The 21,868-nt window shown below is 46.0% G+C and overlaps 1 protein-coding gene across 1 annotated transcript in view; it reads left to right on the top strand.

Annotated features, from left to right (window-relative positions):
• PRDM16 (PR/SET domain 16) overlaps positions 1–21,868 on the top strand; it is a 335,043-nt gene that overhangs the window by 176,955 nt on the left and 136,220 nt on the right. The window contains exon 3 of the mRNA XM_063317676.1: positions 2,298–2,348. Within this exon, the coding sequence (XP_063173746.1) occupies positions 2,298–2,348 (51 nt within the window). The remainder of the gene's footprint in view (positions 1–2,297; positions 2,349–21,868) is intronic.

Raw genomic sequence — 21,868 nt, 5'->3', positions numbered from 1 at the left:
AATATTACTATTTACACAAGCTCATTGTGATCTGTCTGGGGAATGTAATCAAATTAGAGCTAAATGCAGACGGAGCATGCCAACTTGTAAACTGTGTTTCAAAAAGATTCACATGGCGTCTCCTGACATGTTTAGTTACAGAAAGTGGGGAGGAGTTGTAAAAATCTCAACAGGCCCAGGAAAAAATACTTTCTCCTTTCCAGCTCTGGAGGGGGAGAAAAGAAAAAAACAAACCTGGGATTTTTCTCCCCCTCCCCGCCGTGGCACTTCTTAGCAGCCCTATCTGTGCCAGCTCAAGAGCGTCTGGGAAGGCCGAGCCACTGGGAGCAGCCGCTGTTGATGTTTCTTGCTGGAAGCGCCGAGAAAATGCATGGCCCCAATTGTGCCAGGCCAGAAAGAGCTCCCACCTTCCACTCAATCCGGCAGGACCGAGGCTTTCCTCTTTATTTGCTTTTCCCGGCCTGCAAATGTCTGAGCAGCAGAACCGTGCTCCCTTCTGCACTTCTTTTGGGGTCAAGGAGGAGGAAGGGGAGAGGGAGCCGGCACTTCCTTGCCACCCCCAGCGCCAAGCCGCAGCCGAGCCAGGACGAACCCTCGTTCCGCCAGGAAACACTGTGGGTTCTTCCAACCTTCGGTGGACTTTGAAAAGCCAACTTTCACAGTCCATTTTGGATGAGTGGGTCGGCGTCCACTGTAAATTCAACTCCAGAAACTTCATCCGTGTCTATCCTGCCTGAGCAGGCAAGCCAAGGGTAGTCCCTTCATCTGGCCCGGTGGGGCAACGTTTCCCCTTTCAACTGCACCTTGGTTTTCTGCTCTTTGAAACCAGTCCCATCTGCTTGCAGTGGGCCATGCAGAGCTATTTAGCCTGTGGTGCGGAGTCCTCCTTTCCCCGACAAACTTTGCTTTGTTCCTCCGGCGCTCACCTTTCCCTCCTGTTTGCTTTTCTCGGCCTTCCAAAACCACAATTTTCGGTGCCTATTAAAAGCCGCGTAAAACATCGGACGGCTTCGAAATCCGTCATATTTAAAATCTGACACTTTGTTGTCACAGCTGAGCTCAGGAGGGGAAGGGAAGGGAAGGGAAAAAAAAAAACCTGCCAACATATTTGATCTTAGGAAATTGGGCGGCCTCACCAGCCCGGGTCATACAAACAACATGGATGGAGCCAGATTCCTGCAGTTGGCACATGGATTGGGCAAGAAGCGTGGGGCTTCTGTTCGTCGCATTCCACTCTGAAAAAGAGGGAAAGATGGTGGAGTGGACTGTAAGTTTCAAAGAGCTACTGCAGTAGGAATCCAGACAGACATCTTGGACCCGTTGTTGAAACTTCCCAGAAAAATAGCTGTGCAAACATGTCAGAAAGGAAATGGGATATTCAGAGGGCCAAAAAGAATATGGAAAACAAATTTGCGTCCAGGACCGAGATAACAGGGAGACCCATTATAGAGTCGAATTTGGAAAGCCGCCCTGAAGCTCTGCCGTATCTCCCCCAGAATTCAGGGCTGTGGTCGGAGGGCCAACGTGCCCAAACAGCCTCTCAATGTCTGGAAGGGTGAAAGTCAGGGCCAAGAAGTGAAAATATGACGATGTGGAAGAGTCAGAACCTGGACTGAAAGACCTATTTCGGAACTGAATGGTTTCCTCTTTAAACTGCATCTTGGTCTTCTTTTCAGATAACTGATGGGAGGGTTAAGTGGTTTGCTGCGATCAGTCACCAACTTCGCCCATTTTCTGTTTTGCGCAATATACCGATCCGTAGCCAAAGACGACAAGTCGAGTTCATGTGCCACTCAGAGTCTTTCCAACTGCCAGAATATATTGCTTTGTGCCACTAGAAATGGACAGGATTGGGGCCAGGTGTGCATCCCCCTCTCTCATCCACAGAGATTATCTGATGACAGTGATTGACATATAACAGAGGATGTGAGTGCAAAGGAGGTCTCCATTGGCAAGGACCGGGTCCCATTTGCTTAAATTTGCAGCAGATTTGTCCCAAACACCCTGTTATTCAAGCTGGGACTGAACCAGTTGCAGCTTTCTCATATATAAGCCAATGGAGGCAACAATCCCTCCCATGAGTTCCCATAATAAAGGCAGGAAACGTGTTTGCACCTCTCTTCTCATGGATCTTGGGGTGCTAGGAAGTCACAATGGGATGGGGGGGGGGGCTGCAGGAAATGGCAGCATGTGCATTTTGAGATCCGAAATCCCCCTTTTGTAGCCGGATTGCGTCTGCAAAACCTCTCCGTTCCAAGCTGTCAGCTGACGGTGTCTTTTTCTGCCCCCTCTTCCAGCAAATGCTCACGGATCCCGAGACGGCCCTGCAAGACAGCTGCATTAAAAAGGTAAGATGGAAGCTGGATTTTGTCCAAGCTGTGTGACTCTGGTCTTTGGCTCTGCTGCAAGTTCAACTTTGTTCTCTTTTCAGCGGCAAGCGCTGGAGGGCTGTCTTTTTCTCAGATTACCTGCCACTGAATGTTGCTGAACTTGCTCTTTGTATACCCGAGTGGGTCCTCTCAATTGGGGCGGCATTTGTGCGTGCTTTCAGTGTGATACACGTGTAGCATAGGCTTTGGTGTTTCTGGTCAAGCGAGATTGTGTCCCCCCCCCCCCCCGATTCAGAAATGCAAACACCCCACTTTCTTCTGTTGCAAAGAGTTTTCAGTTGTCCCTGGTCTTCCCATGCATTCCTGTGCTTTTTCCTGGGTTTCTGTATTTTATTGAAGCATAAACTATCTCAACAGGCTGGGTTCTCCTTGCCCACACAGATGCACCGGTATGTGACCTTGAACTGATTGGCTGAAGTGTCTCACATATTGAATGAACACAACCACCCTTTAGCTGCGGCACATGTGGTGTGCCCATTTGGAAGAAAATATGACTATCTGAAGTTCTAGCCAATGAATATCTATAATCTGATACTCATTTCACATACCTGTAGAATCTGAATTCAGATAAGTGCTCAGTGTCTGTCTGTCTGTCTGTTCAGCCAGCCAGCCAGCCAGCCATTATTGTGGCTCATAATTCAGTAATTTCTTCAGTTTTGTGTTTGTGTGTATTGGTCTTTGATTGTAATAACAAGGAACTACAGAACTGCAGAATGACACTGCGCAGGGGAATAATCTTCTCCAAATCTGGTGGACTCGTTTTGGTCGCACCAGCCTGTGCCGTGAGCTCACATGTCGGTGGAGCACGTTGTCCAAGAGATGATGCCACGGCCTGCCTCCTAAATCGCCACAAGATGCTCAGGATCCAGTTGCGTTGTGATCCCATTTTTGCCCCAAAATCCGCTTCTCCAGGTGTCGGCAGTGAGTGGTTGACACTGGCAAAACATGGCAATTTGGGGTGGGAAACCACAGGGACTGTCTTTTTTTATGGCTGCCTTGTAACAACACTTTCTGAGCTCTGAAAGTTAAAATGAAGTGCCCCAGTGGTTTCTGCAAAGCATGAGACTCCAGAGGCAGTTTGCAAAGTCATTCATAGACATATCTCTGCCCCAGTGCAGTTTTTTCCCTTCTCCCCAGAGGTGACAATAAGCCATCTTATTGGCCACACCTCTTATGTCTTTCCTCTTATATCTCTTATGTGGCCAGTAAGCCAATTTATTGGCCACAGTCTTTTCCCTTCTCCCCAGATATGGACAATAAGCCATCTTCAGAAACTGAACTTGGGGCATGAGATGGAAGGGGAAGTCCTCCGTGCAGCTGCAGCCCTGCTGAACAGGGTAAAGTTCATCTCCATAACTCATCACACGTTCCTCTGGGCCTGAGTTATGCAGAGACAGTTCTTAGTCCAGAAGACAGAGATGGAATCTAGATAGTCCCATAGGTAGAAATCCACGCTTGGCCGTTTCATGAAATGTCCCATGCCAAGGAAGCTCCTCCTCGGGTTCGTGACATCCAAAGCAAACTCCCTGATTCTTAAGCTCTTCTGCAAAAATGAGACCAGGTCTGTGCACCTATTCTGGACACCTTGCCTCTGTGGCTCTGCCTTGGTTCTTGCCCTGCTTGCTCCCAGAAACATAAACTATGACAATTATAATATTTGACACAGTCTGTAGCCTAAACACATCGTAAAGGGGCGCTGTCAGGACTTTATGGGACAATAAATTTACGGATGGGCAGTAGGATTTTAAAACCGGGGCCATGGAGGTCAAAACTGTAGGGTAAAAAGTTCAAGTCTAAGCTTAATGGCTTGTGAAGCCTTTTGCTGCCAAGCCGAAGTAGCTACTGCTCCGTCGGACTGCGGAGGGATGAAGGATGGCTCCTTTGCTCTTCTCCTGTAGCGGGGAAGGATTTTACATTGCCCTAGTGCAGTCAGCGGGGAAAAAAAAATCACTGCACTTGATTTCTCAAGAGATGCTTCAAGCCGTATTTGAAGGATGGTGCGACCAGGAGAGCGAGGGGAAAAATTATCTCCATTTTAGTCAAATCAATCTCTTTGTGGCCTTCTGAAAAAAGGGAGTGGGGAATCGGGAAAAGTAAAGGATGAGGCCATTCATAGGAGTGGATAGACTGTCAACAAGGCTGACTGAGAGGCCAGGACAGGGAGCCGTGCACGTGTGAATTCAGATAAGACTTGATCAGGATCCTGGTTGGTTTTATCTTTGAGTTACAATAACGTGTATCCATGGCGGGATCTGCTATCCCACGTACCGTGACATTCAGTAGAGGGTGCTTGATTTCATCTCTGTAATGCACTTCAGTTTACCTGGAGCTCAACGAAGGGCCAATGTGTATTCCAGAAGGGCTGCACCCAGAATATTGCTGGTGACGGTGTAGTGTGTGTTTGTACTTTAGACATCCATTGGTGACTTTCCTTTAAACAAGGGCAGGAAAAAAAAAACAGCGGGAATCTCTTTCTCTGTCCATTATTTTGACCTGTTTCAGTTGAGGTGTACGGCTTGGAAGTAGGTGGATGGGGCCAAGAAACCACTCTTGATGGATCTTCTTGGATGGTGATCGGCTTGCAGAGGCCATCAAACCTCAGTCCATATCATGTACCCAAAGCCACTTTGAAGGTTCTCTTCCATGTTAAACTGCCTCATCACAGTTGCCTTGATGGAGTTGTTAGGACCATACTGTAGACTATGCTGGGCCTGAGATCCATTCCTTCCCCAAATCACAAGACGATTCACTGATATTTTGCTGAAATATTTCCAGAAGGACTTACAAGAGGTGGAGTCCTACACATTTGGTGGACTTTCAATCTAAGAAGGCTGCGATAAGCCCTTTTGTGCTAAGAACCTTCCATGTTTGCAAGTTGATATTGCACATATTTTCATTTTCCTGGAAACGAGACGAGGTCGGATGCTTGAGAAGTGTGGTGGGAAGCAAGCCGAAAAGGAAGTTGCTATCTTGCCAGCCTGGAAAAAAAAAAACGGCTTTATTTTATTTTCTTCTTCCTCTGAACCGGGTGAGAAGGGATCTTGGGAGACATCTTTCTCCAATCCCCTCCCTTTTAGTCTCTGTTTACTTAGAGGGAATCGCCTAAGGGGCTAATGGAGAGAAAACATCTGTGGAAGATAATCTATAGAGTTATCTATCTATCACTCTTGGTCGACTCCAGTCTCCCCAGAGAGCAGGCAGAGAGACTTGTAATAAAAAGGCTTTGGTTGAAGAGGGCTTTAGGGACAAATAAAGAGACATGTTAAGGACCTGCTAAAATAGATGGGCTATGTTATTAAAACTCAGGCACAATCTTATCAAAATCTGATAGGATAGAGATTTGGCACACTGATTCGTAGACACGCGCGCACACACACGCACACACACACATGATTTAAATTTACTTTGTGATTTTTCTGGTGAGAGTCTCCATTATGAGAACAAATCAAAAGACTCAGACAGACAGACAGACACACATACATGCAGAGAGAGGGAAGTGTTTTCTTTTGTTTGCATTATACTTTTCTTGAGGCCTCTCAAGTAAGAAAAAAATTCAGATGCAAAGGAAATGTGAGTGGGAAAGTGCCCTTTGATATTATGAGATCTGTGTTTTGGCCTTATTCTTTTTTTTTTCCTAAGTAGCACTGGGACTGGGCTTAAAGAAATTAACACAACTTCCTATAATCCTGAAACAGGTTTTTGTTCATACTATTTCTCTTCAATTGGCCACATCAGGCAGTCCTTACCAGCTACACACTGGCAGCGGAAGAAAAGATAAATCCAAAATCCACCCAATTTTCTATTGAAAAAGCATTAGGAGCTGGGCAGTCAATAAATCTCTTTCTATTTATGTTGCCGACACACACACTCCTTCTTGCACCATCTGCAGGTCATCCCAGCCGTCTGATACTTGGGGAAGGCATTGTTCAAAGGAAGATGATGGATTGAGAATTATGATAATTTGTGAAATCATTACTGGGACATTATAAACATAGCTCACCCCACTGGGAGGGAATGGAGACTTGGGCTGGAGAACCAGGCCATCAGAAATGGCCTCTGGCCACATCAGAGGCAGAAAGGTCTGGAATTTCTCCCAGTGGGATCTGCGCAGTTGATGAATGATGACCCAGGGGAATGAAAATCAAACTTCAATAAGTCAGGGACACAGTTAGGGAAGAGCCGGGGAACTGTTAACTGTCCTTTGTGGAGCAATTACGACCCAGCCACATTGCCTAAAGGCCTTTCCAGGGTTTATAATAACAGTACCGACACACTCACGGACACGCCATTTGTCTGGTCCTTTTTAACCCGAGCTGCTCCAAGTTCATCATTTCCCACGCAGACCAAAATTATAGACTAATGCTCAGCCGATTTCTTTCACGTGCTTCTAAGAAGTGTGGTTGTGTCATTCTGGTTGCCTTTGAAAGCTTGCTTCTAAGAACTGTATGTATAGAATAGATCTCTTTGGATCTTAAGTTAAGACAAGGAGATTCGGTGCACGCTAAACTGAAGGTTTTTTTGGGGGGGGGTCTATGGAAGTTGGGGGGGGGAGTATTTCTAAGAGGCTATGAAAAATTTGCTAGGCCCTGAATTGCTCTGGTTGAGCTTCCAAAGAAATCAAGGATACTCAGGACTGATGATGTTAACTATGGGAATATCTGGAGAAGGAGGGGAAGAGGAAGGAGAGAAAGACGGAAGAGAAAAAGGTGGAGAAGGAGAAGGGGTACTCTAAACTGCAGAAGTCCAGGGAAGTAGCATTTCACGTTTTTCACGTAATTTTTCAGCCCGTTATCTTGCATTAACTCCTCCATAGCCTTCAAGACAGAGGGGCGGGCCAATTGTATTAACTAAAACTGAGCTGCCCAGAGTCACTGGTTTGAGATGGGCGGCTGTATAAATTGAATGAATGAAGGCAGGCAGGCAGGCTAAAGTAGACACGTCCTCTGTTTCTGCACTCAAAAAGTTGGCTCGGGGTTGGCTCCAACCCAGAATTACCCAGGTTGATTTGTAGACATTGGAGGAGGAGAGCTGGGTTAGTCAACAATAGAGAAGAAGGAGAAGGTGAAGAGGAGGAGGAGGAGGAGGAAGGAGAAGGAGAAGAACCAGGAGGACCCTGGTTGCCTCTTTTCCAACTCACAACTTTCATTGAAAGGCAGGTTTCTAAAAAAAAAAAAAAGACCCCGCTCTATATGCACCTGAGGAAATGAGCTGCAGCTTAGGAAAGCTTATGCCTTTTAATAAAAATTGTTAGCTGGAAAAAGGCTACCAGTCTCCTCCAGGTTCATTTCTAATCTTCTAGCTCTTATCCTTTCATTTCTAGGTTCTGCTCTCCAGAGAATTTCACTCAATGTGCTTAGCTGGTCAGTTAAGGACAAAGCAACTCTAAGCTTGTTAAGCTTGTTTAGTGCTAACCTGGGCTAGGCGAGCAGGTATTGTGTGAATCTCCTGTTTGGTGAGCTTATAATATATTGTACAAATGCAAAGAAATGGATCAGTTCAGTAGGCAAATAAAATGTCTGGCACAAAGCCAGCTCTTGTGTCTTCAGAATGCCCAGAAACCTGAAGCATCACTTTGTAAAATTCTTCCTTTTTAATATAGGGTATTTGGCCTCAAAGAATCACAGACAACTTGGAATATTTGCCTAGGCAAGGGCTATGCGGAAAGAAAAAGGTGTTACTCAATTATCATGGAAGAGAAATTGCTTTCAAATTTTCTTTCAAATGAGAAGAGAATTTGGGTGAACTTCTTGTGGCAGAAGTATGGAGCACTTGGCCTAAATTGGTGTCCTAGGGCACAGTGACATCATCCTTCTTCCATGGGGGAAGAAGAATGCTGAGAAATGGCATTAGCCTGGATCGAAGGACCTTCACGGTCAACCCTCCATCGGTTGTCCTAGGGCCCATTGACGTCCTCCTTCTTCCAGGGGGGAAGATGAATGCTGAGAAATGGCATTAACCTGGATCAAAGGACCTTCACGGTCAACCCTCCATCGGTTGTCCTAGGGCCCATTGACGTCCTCCTCATCTTTCCTGCTCCATGACCCTTTCTTAACCTGGAAGGAAAACCCATTGGAGCAGAGCATCCAACGCACCCTCACTGGGACAGAAAGAACACTGAGATGTTACCTTTCTGAGCAGGGCAGGGAGTGAATCTTGTGGATCATTTCCAACAGGTCTACACCCCGTCCCACCATCAATCTTCCTGCGCTACCCAGACCAAGCTCTGCATCGTTGCCCTTCCATTTTTAGATACGTATGGCGTCAATCACATTAAAAAGGGGGGACGGGGGGAAGGAAAGATGAACCTGGTTATGCTTGAAGAAGCAACTGAAAAGTGATAGTGGGTTAAGAAAAGACATCTCCTCACCGAAGAATGGCGAGATCTGGTGGTGACATCTCAAACCTACGTTCAGCTCTGCAGTTGAGTTTCTCCCTCTAAGGCTAAGCTTGGGAGGTTCGGTTTCTACGAAACCAAAATACGTTTAGCTGCAAGCAGCAGCTTTCAGTTGATTTTTATAATCTTCCTTTTGAATCGGCTCACTTCATGGCAATAAACCCACCCGACAAAGACTGGACCGTTATCTGAGAGGGTCTGAGTTTTTTTTTCTTTTGCTTTTTGAAAAAAGCATTTTTTCTCCCCCCGCTCCTTTCATTATTAGGCGGCCCTTAATAAAAGAGCAAGAAGTCCATTAATTCAGTGAATGAACATATAGTAAAGTCAGTTCCCCTCTTGAGAACAATAATGTTGAGGTCAGCTCAGGTTGCCATGGGAACTAAGTACCTCTGAGAAGTTTGCGTCCTCGATTCTGCTGGCATGAGACGGGGAGGCCGGGACGGGATGCCGGGGAATTGCCAAACAAAGTTTGGCCGGCACAAAATGCCCAACATTTGAGATTTTTTTTTTTGCAAGTCGGTGCCTGAAATTCATGCCGGTGTTCCCCGTTGAGCTTAAGCCAAGATGCTTCCCTCTGTGTTCAAATTTAATGGATTTTTTAAAAAGTTAGTCTGGGGGTCATCTTTCGGGGTGGTAGGGCAAACATAATCCCTGTGTTGCTGCAATTTTTTCTCTGCCCGGGTTATCCTAGAGCACCGTTTCTCAACCTTGGCAACTTGGAGATGTGCGGACTTCGACTCCCAGAATTCCCCAGCCAGCATGGCTGGCTGGGGAATTCTGGGAGTTGAAGTCCCCACATCTTCAAGTTGCCAAGGTTGAGAAAATGGATTTGCTCCATACCTACTAGCAATGCTATTGAACAGGCAGGGGATGCAGAATAAATATATAAATTAATATAAATATAAATATAAATACAGGATACAGATAAAGAAGGAAAAAAGTTTCAAAAGAAGTACTTGTCAGCTCCCCTCTTGGTACATGAATCTCTCCAGTCTCCTTTTATCCCAGCTGGCTCCATCTTGTGGTGGAGAATTCCACGGTTTCGCTTGGCACTTTGGGGAGACCGTGGTGGGTTTCAATCTGCCTCGCAATTTCTCTTCCCTTTTCCCATGTTCCGCTTCCTTTGTGGGCTTCCTGGGTGCCCCACCACCCCCACCTCACCCTGCAATGTGAAAAGGTTTTCTCCAGATCTCTTCCCTTGGGATCAAGGGGAAGAGTGGGAAGCCAGAGGCTGCAGATGGTTGGAGATAGCCTCCTTTTTGATACTACATCTCCCCAACATTCTTCTGCCTCCCTGGCTGTCCTTTCTTCTGACTCTGAAAAAATCCCCATGGGATTGAATGGAAGGGAGAGAAGCCAGGGAGGCTTAAGTAATTAGAGACAGGCAAGTACAGTGAAAGGGATGCGGTGGCGCTGCAGGTTCAACCGCTGAGCTGCTGAGCTTGCCGATCGGAAGGTCGGCAGTTCGAATCCGCATGACGGGGTGAGCTCCCGTTGCTAGTCCCAGCTCCTGCCAACCTAGCAGTTCGAAAACATGCAAATGTGAGTAGATTAATAGGTACCGCTTCGGCGGGCAGGTAACGGCGTTCCGTTTAGTCATGCCGGCCACATGACCACGGAGGAAGTGTCTTCGGACAAACGCCGGCTCTTCGGCTTTGAAACGGAGATGAGCACCGCCCCCTGGAGTCGGACACGGCTGGACTTACTGTCAAGGGAAACCTTTACCTTTACCTTTACCTTTACCTAAATACAGTGAAAGGCCATTCAAACATCCTTCTTGGCCACCTTGCAATTGAATGCATGCAAGGAAACCACGTTGCACCCAGGGTAATTTCAGGAAGTTCTCCCTTTCTTTAAAAGAAATTCTGAAAGCAAATTCTATTCCATCCAACTGAGTGAGAACGAGTAGTAGAGAAAAAGGCAAGAGAATATCTCTCAAGTTTCAGAAGTGGGAGGATCTAACTAATTAAGATCTCCTCTTGAAAGAGATGATAAACTAAGGAAATGATGCTAATATGCCTCTTATTTTTCTCCGAGTTCTTGAAGTTCCTTTGAATGGTTTCTGTAACTGTAAAGGTCAACCAAAGACACAAAGGCTGAATTTATACATCACATGGTGTTATGATTTTGTTAAGCATGGTTGGCCAAAGAACCCACAATTGGCTGAGGTCATTAAGCCATAAGCCATGCTGTATAAACCACAGTGTCACGTTTGGCCCAACATGCTAAGCCATCAACAAACAAACCACATAATGGCTTACTGTGAGGCGTCACCCCAACCAAAATATATCTGTTCCATATTGCCCGTGTTCCGAGAAATAAGGTTGGAAAGTGCAGTTTCCATCAACATTGGGGGCCAAGGTCCATCAACTTTATCTGACCACCTTCTCTTTCTCTTTCTCTTTCTCTTTCTCTTTCTCTTTCTCTTTCTCTTTCTCTTTCTCTTTCCTTTCCAACAATGAGAAGATGCCAAGATGGCGCCATGTACCTGTTATTGGCTAAGGCTGCAAATTTCCTTCCCCTGGGAAAAAAAACCCAGCCCAGATTCAAAATGGCAATCTGGAAGCGCACAAGCCCAACTCCAGGCCGGTCCCCCAACATTGCTTGCAAGCACGTGCCATCCTTTCCCCCGGTGTCTCCTTCACGCTAGCTTCCCACGTTGAGCAGAAAAATCTGAATTCTTTGCCCGGGCAAGGAAGGCGCTTCAGATCTTCCCTGGGAAGGGAATTTGGAGTGCAAAGACCAGGGTACATTCGGCAGCTAGAGTTCAACTTTTTCCTTCTTTCCTGGGGTGCCAACCTGCTCAAGGACACTCTCTTGCAACCAAGCGGGTTGCATCTTTTGACTGCCCTTTCTCTCTTGATTTTTTTTAACGGTCCATTTCTGCCGACAAGCAGCAGAAACGAAACCCGCAGAGCGCGCTCCCGAAAAGTTGGAAACGGCTGCCTTGCCGGATACCCCAAAGCATAATGCCTGGTCTTGTTTTCACCTTCGAAAGGGGCTGTTTCCTACGATCAACTCATGCGTTGCCTCTCTGTGTAAAAGCGCCTTCTCTCTTCCCTCCCCAAAGCAGATAAGCCCAAATTCCCTGCCCAGCTTTCTTCGAAGAAAACCCCGTGTCTTTCAAAACCGGAGTAGGACCAACGCAAGCCAGGGGTCTGATGTTTTAGCTTCTCCCTTAAAATGAAGAGGTGTGAGTTGCAAGGGAATTATGTGCACACCGGCTGGCCTTAATGGGGACAGATCTCTCTGGCCCATCTTTTCCCATTTATCAGGATGATTACTTGTGAAATCATTTTCCGGACGACTCAGAGGGACCGAGATGCTTCCCACCCCCATCTCATTTCAGGAGGCCAGAAAGCCCCCGAGGAGTGCGCTGCTCGCCAGCCAGCCCCTGTCAAAAGTGAAGCCTGTCCTGTCTGGGGCCGAAATCAACCCCGGGAAGGTCATGTGAAAGAAAATCTTCTGTCATCAGGAAGCGCTCAGCCGCCTGGCCTTTCTGACATTCCCTGACAAATCTTAAATCACCCGCTCTGGCCGCAGACAAACAGGACACAGTTTAGAATGAGAGCTCTCCTGGGAAGCCCCCCCCCCCGAAAAACCCAGCTCAAATTAAGCCACGCTAAGCAGGGCAGATGGCAGGGGCTTCTCCATGCTCCAAAGGTTGAGAGGTGTAGGGGCAGTTGTGAAACGCAAGGGCCTTCTCTTCCATGATGCTGAGTTTAGATGGTCATCGCATTTTCTGAAGAGGCTCCTGGCGTGATATTGGTGGTAGCATTGCTGGGGATAGCTGTCCTGTTGAATTTGGCCAGGGCAGATGGCACCAAATTCATAAATTTCTTCCTAAACAGCTTTAAAAAAAAGAGATTGAACCAAGAGATGTGTCATTCCTTTGGCTCAGGGCAATACCAACCATAAGATCTATGGAGCTTGTTTAAGACAGACTGAAAAGACCAGGTTCTGCACTGCGCAGGGGGTCAGACTAGATGTTCTCCAGAGTTCCTTCCAACTGTTCCATTCTTTGGTTCTGTCAGGCTAGCTCTTGATACTTGCCTGTGATTGAAACAGTTCGCCCTGTCTTTGAGTTTACAAAAGAGTGGGAGGTATCATGTGTATTTCCTGAAAGCCGGGTAATTAAAAAAAGCTGCCTTTTGGCTTGTCGGACAGTGCCACCTTTTCCCTTCCAGTTTCTCCGGCGGGGCATTTCTGAACTGAATCCAGATCTGAGTCCAGGGCGCAAGCAAACTTTGTTTTTCTGGGACGTAGGGAAATGGCTGCGCGCAGTGCAGCCTGCTGTGTATTTGGGGGCCGTGAGATTGGCTTGTGCACCTTTAATATATGCTTCAATGAAGACTTTTAAAATTTACTTTATTTCTGATGGTGGATTATGAGGATTGGGGAGGATTGGGGAATATTGCGTAAGCTGCTGTGGGAGAAGCTCTTACTTAAGGGCAGCATGCAGGTACATACCCAAGGAGTAAATAGTTTTCAGAGAAGTGCATCCATCCTCTAGATATTTGGGGCAACAACTCTCCAAATTGTTTGCCATGTGGGCTGGGAAAGATGGAGGACTCCTTCTCTTAGACCCAAGAGGGCAAGGGAAATGAGAGCTTAAATATTTCCTTCTCCAGGGGAAAGAGGAAGGAAAGGAAAGGAAAGGAAAGGAAAGGAAAGGAAAGGAAAGGAAAGGAAAGGAAAATAATAATTTATTAAATTATGGAAGGAAGGAAGGAAGGAAGGAAGGAAGGAAGGAAGGAAGGAAGGAAGGAAGGAAGGAAGGGGAAGAGAAAGGAGAGGAAAGGAAAGGAAAGGAAAATAATAATTTATTAAATTATGGAAGGAAGGAAGGAAGGAAGGAAGGAAGGAAGGAAGGAAGGAAGGGGAAGAGAAAGGAAAGGAAAGGAAAATAGTAATTTATTAAATTATGGAAGGAAGGAAGGAAGGAAGGAAGGAAGGAAGGAAGGAAGGAAGGAAGGAAGGAAGGAAGGAAGGAAGGAAGGAAGGAGAATCTAAGAGGACCATGCTTCTTTAAAATGAATTATGGGACAGTCAACAATGCTCTGTAAAGTCGGTTGTCTTATGGTTACAACCACATCCCCATAAGGCCTACGTGACAGCTTATTAAGAACACGTATTGGCAGGTTTATTGCAAGAGCTGGGAGGATAAGACTGAGAAATGGAAGGCCTTCTTTGCACAACCTGAAGTTCAACTGGGGAACCCCTTGCCACCAGATGGAAACCAATTTAGACAGTATTAAAAGGAGAATAGACACTGGTTCACTGAATGCAGAGCAATCTGTATCTTAGAAGCAGTGGCTAGGAATCATGATGGAAAGAGGGTTTCCCGCCTATCTGTGCCGGCTCTCCAAAAGCATCTGGCCACCGCTGCACGTGGCATCAACGGCTGGACAAATAGCCCCTTGGCCAGTCCTTTCCTGCGCAGGCTTCTCCGTTTTCAAAATGGTTGTTCCGCACCACCTCTGACTTTTTTCAGCAACCCACTTACTGAAATCTTTATTTAGTCACCCCAAACGCACACATCTTATCCGGTTAACAAGATACCCTTCTCCCCCTTCCCCGCCGAAGATCGTGTTCACGAATTAGGTCATAAGAGCACCGCTGATTATTCAGCGCTGGAGCTGTGCCTGGGATATTCCTGAGCTGTCGCCAAGTCCCCAAGCATCTGCTTGGAGCAAGTCTGTGTTCCTCCGAATGCTCAGATTATGCCATCCAAAGGACTAGGGTGGCTGCGTGCAAAATTCTGTCAATTTGAAGCCTCTGCTTGATCGCATGTCATTTTTATCCCCAGAACACCTTACTGCAGCCATGTTGTCCTCCAAATGTCTTGCAGTCGGCTGCGCAAGTGTGCTCCCTCCTCCCGATAGACTTTGATTCCCACCGTGCAATCAAAAAATGTACAGGTGTAGTAAAGGACGCAAAGTTTCTGGAAAAGAGAAACAGAAGGGTCATCATTCCTGGGTATTCTCCCCCCTCCCCATGTCTCTATCCATAAAGGGGATGGAGAAGACATGGAGGCCATGAATATCAATCATGTCAGCTCTGGGCATCTATGCCAGTTGCTTTCATTCTGAGCTGCGTGTTGAAGAAATCTGCAAAAAGTTTCTTTACTCCTCGAAATGGGTGTGTGAGTCAACATACCCCTGGTTTGAAACTGCTTGTTTGTGCCCTTTGCAGGGTGAGGGTTCTGACTTTTTAAATTTTCCCTGCTTTTCAGCAGATCTTCATTTCAAAAGATGTCTCCCAAGGCAGTCTTAGCCTTTGTCCACATTTCGGAGGACGCTTGGCCAGATTTTAACGTTCCTTTCATTGGCAAAGCAAAGATGGCCCTACCCACTTTTTTCTCTGGCCTGGCTCCGGCTCCTGCACCACAAGCATGTGGTTCCTGGTAGTTACACACACACACACACACACACACACATACACACAGACTGCAGCCGTGGAAGAGAAAAGATTTCCCACTTTCTCGGCTTGGCAAAACCGCCTTATCGTTCATTTAAAAAAAAATGGGAGCAAGCTGAAATGGAATCTTTATTTTTCCATCCTTCTGTCCCTCCCCAAAACACGAAACGTCGAGAAAATCTGGAAGGGCCAACCCGGAGCAGGAGGAAGAAATTGTTAACCCACTCCAGGCGTTTGTCCTTCCTCCTGACATTGCTCAGTTTCTAGGTAGTGACATGGCGGGTGGGTGGAAACATCCTTCAACTGCCAGATGACATTTTTCGCCGATAAGCTGGCCAATTAATAATAGTGATTTGAAAAGGGCCGAGGAGGTGAGAAAGCAAAGTCTTCAGCAAGGCATATTTGCACAGCATTAAGAGTCTCTTTCCACCTGATCTGGTAAACAGACTATTTGTCGACCTCTGCAGCTATTGAACAAGACATCACCTTGATAATTAGCCACCGCCCCCCAGCCACCCAGAGCCACTTATCATACCTTTGGAAAGTGACAACGGGCCGCCCATGCGCTCGTTCTCCTCTGGAATGCTGGGAGTCTGACCTGAGCTGTTTGACGGGCCCGTTTGATTGGTGGGCGAGGTGGGCACGGCCCAGCAAAGACCCTGCCTTTCCCCTCCATGCCCACTGCCACCTGTGCCAAGGACCCAGATGAACTGAATGCTAGAATTTCCCTTTAGGGTCCGGTCCGGTAGCCACACCTCTGAGCACGGGTCGTTGGGGTTAGAAATAGGCAGAAAAGGCCCAGCAGAGTCCCAGCCTTGTTCCTCGTCGATCTGTCGTCCAATTTCTCAAACACTTCCTTCCCTTTCAAGGGAGGCTTCTGTTTTTCTTCCTCATTGGCAGGCCACTTTAGGATTCCTTGTGGATTTCTCCACTCTACAGTAAGGGAGCGGGGCAGGCGTTATCGCTTCCCTTTAAACCATCTCTCTTCCTACCTCCAAATCTGAAAAAAAAAAAGGCAGACAGGCAGAAGACTTTGGGAAGAAGAGGGAGAATGCCCCGCATCAACTTTTGTAATGGTATGTGGGAAAGGCCTTGGGAAACTGGGCCCAGCAGCGCTGCCAAGGGAACAGTCAGATAAGAGGCAGCTGAGCCCACAGCTGAATGGTGGGCAAGGCAAGAGGCTCAGAAGGGGCCCTCCCTAGTTTCTCAGGCTGTAAAGGAGACGGTGGAAGATTTGTCCTTTCAGCCTTGCAAGATTCTGCCAATGTAGCCTTACAATAAATTAGAATTAGCTCATCTGCTCATGTCTCCTGTCTGGTCTACCTAGCCAGGCCAACAGCTTTTTCTGCCTCGTAACCAGAGTAGACATAAGAACGCTGCACCCCATTCAGGAGAACCTCACCACAGTGATTTTCTCTGGGTGGGGTGGGGCGGCTAAGGCTGTGTTTTAAAACCTGCAGAAATATTCACTCAGCTCTATTATTTCTCTCGAGTTGAGCAGGGAAAAGGTAAGTCAGTGGAGGCTTTCAACAGAATGGGTGGGAAGAGAAGCACGCATTGCCATGCACTGTTCTTGCGCCTTCTGAGCTGTGATATAAACAGTCTTGATATGCCCCATCCTCTCCATGGCAGTTCCACCCTTCTTTTCTCCTCCTTGTTTCCCTCCCAAGGCCAGTCCTTGGCCATTCCACCCTGTCGCAGCAACTCACATTCACACCCAATTATCAGATGAAAGGTCGTATTCTTTCATTTTATTCTATTAAGCTAGAATGTTGTCCGGATGCAGTTGAAGCTGCCTTAGATTAGAACAGGACGCTGGTCAGTTGCAGCCAAGTAGAAAACGTTGGTGTGCTGCAGTTCTTTGTGAACGCAGACCTAGAGAGACAGGCTGTGTTCACAAATCCCACTTAGTCGGGGCTTGTTAATAATGGTTTCTGGAAAAAACCACCCCTAGGTTATGTTCACAGCTTGTGTTGTTGTTTATTCGTTCAGTCGCTTCTGACTCTTCGTGACTTCATGGACCAGCCCACGCCAGAGCTTCCTGTCGGTCGTCACCACCCCCAGCTCCCCCAGGGACGAGTCCGTCACCTCTAGAATATCATCCATCCACCTTGCCCTTGGTCGGCCCCTCTTCCTTTTGCCCTCCACTCTCCCTAGCATCAGCATCTTCTCCAGGGTGTCTGTCTTCTCATTAGGTGGCCAAAGTATTTCAGTTTTGCCTTTAATATCATTCCCTCCAGTGAGCAGTCTGGCTTTATTTCCTGGAGGATGGATTGGTTTGATCTTCTTGCAGTCCAAGGCACTCTCAGAATTTTCCACCAACACCACAGTTCAAAAGCATCGATCTTCCTTCGCTCAGCCTTCCTTATGGTCCAGCTCTCGCAGCCATATGTTACTACGGGGAACACCATTGCTTTAACTATGCGGACCTTTGTTGTCAGTGTGATGTCTCTGCTCTTGACTATTTTATCGAGATTGGTCATTGCTCTTCTCCCAAGGATTAAGCGTCTTCTGATTTCCTGACTGCAGTCAGCATCCGCAGTAATCTTCGCACCTAGAAATACAAAGGCTGTCACAGCTTGTACAGAGCCATAAATGAGGGTTTACAAACCCCAAGGGCACACAGCAAGCCATAACATGTTGGCTTAGCACAAAGAGTGGACTCAGCCCCTCACACAGATCAAGTAACCATGATAAAATGCATAGAACTTTGGTGTTTTAGAACCAGCCTGTAACAGCAGTCCTTAGATTGCTCCGTTAAACTCAGTTACGCTTACTTCTCACTGTAAGACACACGCAGCCTTAACAGAAGAGTTACAGCCATCTAGAAATGCAAAATTCAACATTTCTGTCACCTTGCAGAGAAATGTAATATAGTGCCATGGGGAGTGCATCAAAGAAGATGGCTTCTGTTTTAGGGTCTGTCTCCTTTTCAGACATGGTTTTTATGAAACAGTTGTAAACAGTCAAAACTCGAAAGCTTTGTTGTTATTTAATTCGTCTGCCAATCACTCCCCCGGCACTTGGGCCGATGACAGCATCAGCCTGCCCTGAAGAAGGTCTGGATGTTGGGCTGTCCTCCTGCTCCCTTCCCCAGGACATTCTTTGTTCATTTATCTAAATGAATATTTCTCTAAAGAACAGACTCACCTCTGCTATTAAGCAACTTTTCACTCAAAGAGCCTGAGATAAAAATGCGACAGAGGCTTTGCCCCTGAGCTATAGACCTTAGAAGTGGCTGATCTTCCTGGTGGATTCAACAGATCAAAGTTGGAAGGGAGACCAGAATCCCGATTCCCCTGCTGTCGCTTAATGCAAAGCCTGCAATGCTTTCTCAAACAATGAGTTAAATATCTCCAGCAAAGGAGACCCCATTTCCTGTGCTCCATTGTTGTGCTCTGAACTTTAGGAAGTCTGGACCATCTTTTCTGGGACAGCCTTTCAAGATCTTTGAGGGCTACGACTGTGACTCTCTACCAGGTGTTGGCCAGTCTTCGCATGGGCCAACCCCTGTTCTTTTACTCTGTTGGACAGCAATAAGTAAAGGGGGGTTATACATGGATTCAGTTGAATGTGCGTAATCAAATCGTCTTCTTTTTAAGATGTCTGATTGAAGCTCATCCCATCTCCCTTAATTGAACCCAAGGGTTTTCTTGGAAAAATAGGGGGATCCACATAAATCCTTGTGGAAGGTGTTATAACAATGCAGCAACATGCCAATTCCACAATAGAACTGGCAAAACGCTGGATTGGCAATCCTAAACTTCTCCATCCACACAGTATTTGTGGAGGCTAATCTATTCTATTATTAATCCATTCTCTTCAGTTGCAGTCGAAAGAGTCATATGGAGAGCAGTATTTCCTTCCCAAAATTAACCTTTTCCCATTGTGTTCCATGAGCAGGTTGCATTTGGCCATATTGGGCCTCTGCAAGCTAACAGAAAAGAGAGGTTGTGTTCCTTGGCAGAATACTGTTTTCTGTGGGTCTGAGTCTTTTTATTAAAAACCAACTGGTAATCCTTGGGGGAGGAATGGGAAACTTGTGGTCTTTGTCAAGTTGGTGAACTGTACTTCTGACTTCACCTTGGCCTGTGTCAACAGAGGTTTTGGGGATTTGTTGGCCAGATTTGGAAGTACGCATGTTTGGCATTCCTGCCCTGCATTTCCTACTAAAACGTGCCCAGTGATGCAGAGGAAACACTGCTAAATGGTCAAAAGCTGGTATCCCAATCATTTAGGCGCTTAATGCACAGCTTCTCTCTCTCTTTGTCTCTCTCATTTTTATTAGAGGATTTTATACAATACTGAAAGCCAACATACAATATAAATTTAAAGAAAAGAAAAAGAAGGGAGGGAGGGAAGGAGGGAGGGAGGCAGAGCAAGCAAATAAGTAAAAACAGTAAATAGAGGAAAGGAAAGGAAAGAAAAAGAAGAAAAAAGAAAATATGTAAAGGATCAGCTTCCGATCTTTACAGCAGTTACAAATAAATTTATTGTCTATCACCCCTCTTCAAGTTTACGTCAAAATAAGGGAATTCCCGTATTTTTCCCTTTCTAATCATCAAATCCGTAAATCACCAGTTCATTTTTTTCCATTTGCAGCAAAAAGCCCATAAAGGGTTTCCAGCCCAGAGCCTCCCTCTCAAAGTATGTCCTGCAAACAGTTTAAAGGTACAGGGCACATTATGCAAAATTAAGCCACGATGCAAATAAGTCAATCCATCTGATGGGATCACTGATATGTCCCACCCAGAATCCATGGCACTTGAGCACTCAGACATTGGATAGTCTGTCTCTCCCCTCCCTCCCAATAATATTTTGGGGCGGTCCCATTAAAATCAGTAGAAAAGAATCGGAAGTAAACAGCAAGTTGCTTGTATTGGTCAGAATGAATCTTATTTCACTGTGGTCCCATTTCAGGAAATATTTTAACAGCAGTGAGCCAGGGGAGGGGTAGAAGTGCGGGGAACGCCCGTTATATTTCAAGCTGATAATGAGAAGTTAATAAAGTTGGGATTTTGTACAACGCAGGACCTCTGACATCTTAATCTTTATTAAAGACTCTTTAAGTTCCAAGAAGCTGTGGGTACAAGCCTGTCATGGACCAAATTGATAAACACGCAGATAGACTTGTCAAATGAACTGTTAAACACCCATCTGTAATCCATCAGGGAAACAATTTGTGGGGGAAACCGTCTTCCTTCCCAGGCATCTATCATGCTTTCTAATTAATTTATTTTACTTTGATATTAGACAGCTCCTGGGATCGCTAATCTAAACCAAGCCTTTGCTTTATTACAATGGGGATGAAAAAAAAAAATCAAATCAAATCATAGTTTGTCAGCCTATCAAATATCCAACAGAGCCTTGGCAAAGTTGCAGTGCTGATGGGCTGGGGAGTTATTTGCTTTATTCTACTTCTTTATTTAACTGATTATTATTTCATGATATTTATTTTATTTGCCCAACCGTTTTCCCTAATGCCCAATTTTAGAGTAGATTTGTAATTTGCTAGGTGGGCCTTTTGGCCGTAGATAAATTGATTATTATTTAATGATACTTATGCCTGCTGCAATCAAGGCGTCATCCCCCCTGCCCCCAAACTACTTTTTCCCCTAGATTTTCAAACTTACATTTTGTTCCTGGCCTTTCCCTTCTGTCTATCTTTCTAAATGGGACGCTTCCAATCGGTTACAAAATTTGGATCTTGCTCTGCGCTGGAAAGCTAAAGGTGTGACAATTCCTGAGCTTTGCAGTTTCACCAAAGAAAATGCTGTGGCCATTGTACGATCTGGGAATTAAATACTGTAAATAACTATTTATTGACCCATATTCACACCCTTGTTCCTGCTCACAGAATAGAAATGTGATTTTTTATCAGCTGTCAGTTGCGTTCATACAAATCAATCATTTCAACATTTTCTGCATTTCACCTCTCCTAACTTTTAAACAAGTTCCGAGTTGCCTTCGTTGTTCAGATGGGAATTTAGAACCTCCATCACCTGACTCTCATTTCTGTGGCTCCCGTGCTGAAAATGTATTTCCTACAGAAACTTTAACAACGAGGTGTTGCACACATTTTACATACGTTTAACAAACCGATTCCTGTAAGGTAGGGTTTTTTTTTTAAATGTTGTTTGCTAATTCAGCGGGAGAAAGAGGAAAAGGCCGGGGGGTGGGAATAGAGCCTTTGTCGATATCCAAGCAATTAAGATAATTAAAAAAGAAGGCTTATTGGGTAAACATGCTTTCAGATTGTGACCTCTTAATTAATGGACTACAGGGAGAAATTACAGCAGTGGCAACATAATTAACACGTGCATTTAAAGGGTCTGTAAAACAAGGGCATTGCAAGGTAGCATGGCGAGGTGGAATCACAGGGAAATTGTTATGGAGGCCACCAGAACCCAACAGACCCAGAATTGGACCATCTTTGTCTCCCAGCTTTCAGCTTCCTGAAAAATCCATTGCCCCAATCAGTTGAGGAGGGGAGGGTGTGCAGGAAAGGAGGAGAGTTGATTTCTTTACATTTCCTTCTTTGGTAGCTTTCACAGCCAGGCGGACTTTGCGCTCCCCGTCCCTCCAAAATCAGCTCAGGGCTACCTTTGATTGTGAGGGAAGGCCTTTGCAGGGCACCTGAGCAGCCCGAGTTCCTTTTCTGCGG

Source organism: Candoia aspera, chromosome 18 (genome assembly GCF_035149785.1).
Source record: "Candoia aspera isolate rCanAsp1 chromosome 18, rCanAsp1.hap2, whole genome shotgun sequence".
Classification (NCBI taxonomy): domain Eukaryota; kingdom Metazoa; phylum Chordata; class Lepidosauria; order Squamata; family Boidae; genus Candoia; species Candoia aspera.
The sequence above is the reverse complement of the archived record's forward strand: the minus strand, read 5'-3'. Positions and strand labels throughout refer to the sequence as shown.